Source organism: Salvelinus fontinalis, chromosome 7 (assembly GCF_029448725.1).
Source record: "Salvelinus fontinalis isolate EN_2023a chromosome 7, ASM2944872v1, whole genome shotgun sequence".
Classification (NCBI taxonomy): Eukaryota; Metazoa; Chordata; class Actinopteri; order Salmoniformes; family Salmonidae; genus Salvelinus; species Salvelinus fontinalis.
The window spans coordinates 9,202,500-9,207,424 of NC_074671.1; the positions used below are offsets into that span (position 1 = coordinate 9,202,500).

Below are 4,925 nucleotides of genomic sequence, written 5' to 3' on the forward strand. Positions count from 1 at the left end.
TACATTGTAGAAAGCAACTCTTTAGACCTAGTAGGGCTAATATTCTCCCGCCCCGCCCCGCCCCGCCCTTCCCGAAACGACAGTCTCAAACCAAGGTGCCACATGGTTCTTTCTTCTCTGACAACTAAGGAGAGGAAATCCTCTCATATTATCGACAGTGTCTCGGCTGAGCTAGGTCGGACAGAGCTGCACTGAGCTGGCCAAGTCTATTTTTCTTTGATGATGAAATACGCTGAATGCATGGTCACAATCTCCAAGATAGACAGATATCATACAGAGGTCCCAGGTATGTAAGAAGAAAGTGTCGAACAGCTAAGTTAATGCGAGATTGCCTCACAGAACGTGTCTCTGCATATGTGATCTGTTCTAATGACCGGGTGTGCGGTTGTCTGTCTAAAATGGAGTAAATGTGTCTGCCTGCTGTCTGTCTGTGGCACACACACACATATACCACCCCACTTCACACCAGATTTACCACAGCAGAGGAGGAGGAGAGAAAGTGAAGGAGAGGTCAATGAGGGTATTACTCATGAATATCTGACAGCAGGAATATTATAAGGGGTGAGGCTGGGAGGGGGAGGTAGGGGGAGTGTAGGGGTGAGGCTGGGAGGAGGCTGGGAGGAGGGGGAGGTAGGGGAGTGTAGGGGTGAGGCTGGGAGGAGGGGAGGGAGAGGTAGGGGGAGTGTAGGGGTGCGGCTGGGAGGAGGGGGGGGTAGGGGGAGTGTAGGGGTGAGGCTGGGAGGAGGGGAGGTAGGGGGAGTGTAGGGGTGAGGCTGGGAAGAGGGGAGGGAGAGGTAGGGGGAGTGTAGGGGTGAGGCTGGGAGGAGGGGAGGGAGAGGTAGGGGGAGTGTAGGGGTGAGGCTGGGAGGAGGGGGAGTGTACGGGTGAGGCTGGGAGGAGGGGGAGGTAGGGGTGAGGCTGGGAGGAGGGGGGGGGAGGTAGGGGGAGTGTAGGGGTGAGGCTGGGAGGAGGGGGAGTTAGGGGAGTGTAGGGGTGAGGCTGGGAGGAGGGGGGAGGTAGGGGGAGTGTAGGGGTGAGGCTGGGAGGAGGGGGGAGGTAGGGGGAGTGTACGGGTGAGGCTGGGAGTAGGGGGGAGGTAGGGGGAGTGTAGGGGTGAGGCTGGGAGGAGGGGGGAGGTAGGAGGAGTGTAGGGGTGAGGCGGGGAGGAGGGGGGAGGTAGGGAGAGTGTAGGGGTGAGGCTGGGAGGAGGGGGGGGAGAGGTAGGGGGAGTGTAGGGGTGAGGCTGGGAGGAGGGGGAGTTAGGGGAGTGTAGGGGTGAGGCTGGGAGGAGGGGGGAGGTAGGGGGAGTGTAGGGGTGAGGCTGGGAGGAGGGGGGAGGTAGGGGGAGTGTACGGGTGAGGCTGGGAGTAGGGGGGAGGTAGGGGGAGTGTAGGGGTGAGGCTGGGAGGAGGGGGGAGGTAGGAGGAGTGTAGGGGTGAGGCGGGGAGGAGGGGGGAGGTAGGGAGAGTGTAGGGGTGAGGCTGGGAGGAGGGGGAAGGTAGGGAAGAGAGTTATACATATCTAAACAGGGTGTGGCACTGAGGCTTGGGAGTGGAAGCAAGGGTGAAGCAGTGGGAAGAGAGGGGTGAAGCAGTGGGAAGAGAGGGGTGAAGCAGGGGGAAGAGAGGGGTGAAGCAGTGGGAAGAGAGGGGTGAAGCAGGGGGAAGAGAGGGGTGAAGCAGTGGGAAGAGAGGGGTGAAGCAGTGGGAAGAGAGGGGTGAAGCAGGGGAAAGAGAGGGGTGAAGCAGGGGGAAGAGAGGGGTGAAGCAGGGGGAAGAGAGGGGTGAAGCAGTGGGAAGAGAGGGCTGAAGCAGTGGGAAGAGAGGGGTGAAGCAGTGGGAAGAGAGGGGTGAAGCAGGGGGAAGAGAGGGGTGAAGCAGGGGGAAGAGAGGGGTGAAACAGTGGGAAGAGAGGGGTGAAGCAGGGGGAAGACAGGGGTGAAGCAGGGGAAAGAGAGGGGTGAAGCAGGGGAAAGAGAGGGGTGAAGCAGGGGGAAGAGAGGGGTGAAGCAGTGGGAAGAGAGGGGTGAAGCAGGGGGAAGAGATGGGTGAAGCAGGGGGAAGAGAGGGGTGAAACAGTGGGAAGAGAGGGGTGAAGCAGGGGGAAGACAGGGGTGAAACAGGGGGAAGACAGGGGTGAAACAGGGGGAAGAGAGGGGTGAAGCAGGGGGAAGAGAGGGGTGAAGCAGGGGGAAGAGAGGGGTGAAGCAGGGGGAAGAGAGGGGTGAAGCAGGGGGAAGACAGGGGTGAAACAGTGGGAAGAGAGGGGTGAAGCAGGGGGAAGACAGGGGTGAAGCAGTGGGAAGAGAGGGGTGAAGCAGGGGGAAGACAGGGGTGAAACAGTGGGAAGAGAGGGGTGAAGCAGGGGGAAGACAGGGGGAAGAGAGGGGTGAAGCAGGGGGAAGACAGGGGTGAAGCAGGGGGAAGAGAGGGGTGAAGCAGGGGGAAGAGGGGGGTGAAGCAGGGGGAAGACAGGGGTGAAGCAGGGGGAAGAGAGGGGTGAAGCAGGGGGAAGACAGGGGTGAAGCAGGGGGAAGAGAGGGGTGAAGCAGGGGGAAGACAGGGGTGAGGCAAGGTAAGGAGACCAGGTAAGAAAAGGTAGGGAGAAAGGGGTGAGGCAGGGTAGGAAGACAGGGGTGAAGTAGGGTAGAGAGACAAGGGTGAGGTAGGGTAGAGAGACAGGGGTGAGGTAGGCTAGAGAGACGGGTGAGGTAGGGTAGAGAGACAGGGGTGAGGTAGGGTAGGGAACAGGGTTGAGGCAAGGGTGAGGTAGGGTAGAGAGAAAGGGGTGAAGCCGGGTGGAGAGACAGGGGTGAGGCAAGGTAGGTAGACAGGGCTGAGGTAAGGTAAGGTGACAGGGGTGAGACAAGGTAGGTAGACAGGGGTGAGGCAGGGTAGGAAGACAGGGGTGAGTCAAGGTAGGGAACAAGTGCGATGTTGGGTAGGGGGAACAGCGGTGAGGCAGGGTAGGGGAACAAGGGTGAGGCAGGGTCGAGAGACGGGGGTGAGGCAGGGTCGAGAAACAGATGTGAGGCAGGGTGGAAAAACAAGGGTGAGGTAGGGTAGAGAGAAAGGGGTGAGGTAGGGTAGAGAGACCGGGGTGAGTTAGGGTAGAGAGAAAGGGGTGAGGCAGTGTAGGGGGACAGGGGTGAGGTAGTGTAGAGAGACAGGGGTGAGGCAGGCTAGGCAGACAGTGGTGAGGCAGGGGGCAGATGGGCCTCTTAGACACACACAGAGCTTCTATCTATCAACTAAATGGGTCAGCACATGAATGTTGAATGTGTGCCTCAGACAGGAAACATAGATAAAATAGCCTGAGATACGGCTGGCTTGCTTTCCATGCTCCAATAGGACACAATAGAAGAAATCGACTGTCTTCATCTGTTCCTATTATAGGAAACCAGACTTCAAAAGGCTGGCCCAGCGTCGTCCGAGTTAGGGTTTGGCCGGGGTAGGCCATCATTGTAAATAGGAATTTGTTGTCAACTAACTTGGCGTGTTAAATAAAGGTTAAATAAAAATAAATAAATACAAATAAATATGCCCCAGACAAAAGTAGCACACTTGATAGGGATAAGGGTGCCACCTGATCTTCACTCCCGCGTGTGTATGTATGTGTGCGCCATCACACACCAGACACGATCAGGACACGCAGGTTGAAATTATAAAAAACAACTCTATTCATTTGGGGACAGGTCGAAACACAAATATTCCTGGACATTTATCTATCTAGCTTGCTGTTGCTAGCTCATTTGTCCTGGGATATAAACATTGGGTTGATACTTTTTGTATTAATCTTTGTAGAATTTTGACCCATTTTGAGTCGCAGAAAATGGCGTGTTCTCTACAACAATAAAAATAAGAGTTAAGAAAATATTGACTAAATAAACTAAAGTAAAAACAAGGCAATATAAGTTGCACAATAACATAACAATAACGAGTCTGTATACAGGGGGTACCGGTACCGAGTAAATGTCCAGGGGACGGGTTAGTCAAGGTGAGCGAGGTATTATGTAGGTAGGGGTAAAGAGACTACGCATAGATAATAAACAGCGAGTAGCAGCACTGCGTGTGCAGTTCGGCGAGAGACAACCGGTAGACCCGATGACCTATTTCTTGAGCCTCTCAACACCAATACCCAAGGCATAAAAATTCAAGTACATTGTCTGTACGAGCCGCTCACTTCACAGTGCCCTACCCCATAACAGAGAATCTGTGCAAACATACTAGTAACCAGCTTCACGTTGCTCAAATGATTTGTGGCGGATCTCGTTAAAGAAGCAACAACACATTTTGGTAGCATGGTTGTTTTTTTTAATCTTCTTCCTTACTGAACGCCACGGCAGGTAGGAGAGAGAGTGACTGAGCACAGTCCAAATCCAGCTAGCTTACTGTTCCTTCTATTGGTATGAGAGAGAGAGTGATATTCTGGCAGGAGGGGAGGAGGAGGGGAGAGGAGGGCGGAGGGGAACAGGGGAGAGGAGGGCGGAGGAGTGAGGAGAATGTCAACTCTATCTTGTGTGCTGGTGAAAATACCTGAATGTTTCCCACCAGAGATATTTGGTGTCATGAAGCAGTCCGGCAGTCCTCTACCACTGTGAGGCTGAGTCACCTCTCAGTAATATGATATATTCACCTCTACAGGATCAATACAGCAGGGAACAGGATAATAGTCATGAAGACTTTATTGTTTTCTAAATGGTCAAGCTCAAGATACACTATTTCATTTTAAGAAATTGTATATTTTAATCGAAGGACATTTAGATTTATCAGCATAACATTTAGCTTGATTTGAAATATGAATAGTTACTTCTGATAACAAGAAACTGACTAACCAGAGGTGTAGCTCTAAGAAATTAAATACAGAAGTACTGACAAGAGGCTTCCCTTTACCACTTCCACAAAGGATTAGTCCCACTTAACAGG

At 53.7% G+C, this 4,925-nt stretch overlaps 1 protein-coding gene across 1 annotated transcript in view; it reads right to left on the reverse strand.

The window, feature by feature from the left end:
- Window positions 1-552: 552 nt before the first annotated feature.
- The window catches only part of LOC129858891 (guanine nucleotide exchange factor VAV3-like), a 160,203-nt gene continuing 155,830 nt past the window's right edge, over window positions 553-4,925 (reverse strand). The window contains exons 20-21 of the mRNA XM_055928128.1: window positions 1,072-1,401; window positions 553-773 (exon numbers count right to left, since the gene is read on the reverse strand). Of these exons, the coding sequence (XP_055784103.1) occupies window positions 553-773; window positions 1,072-1,401 (551 nt within the window). The remainder of the gene's footprint in view (window positions 774-1,071; window positions 1,402-4,925) is intronic.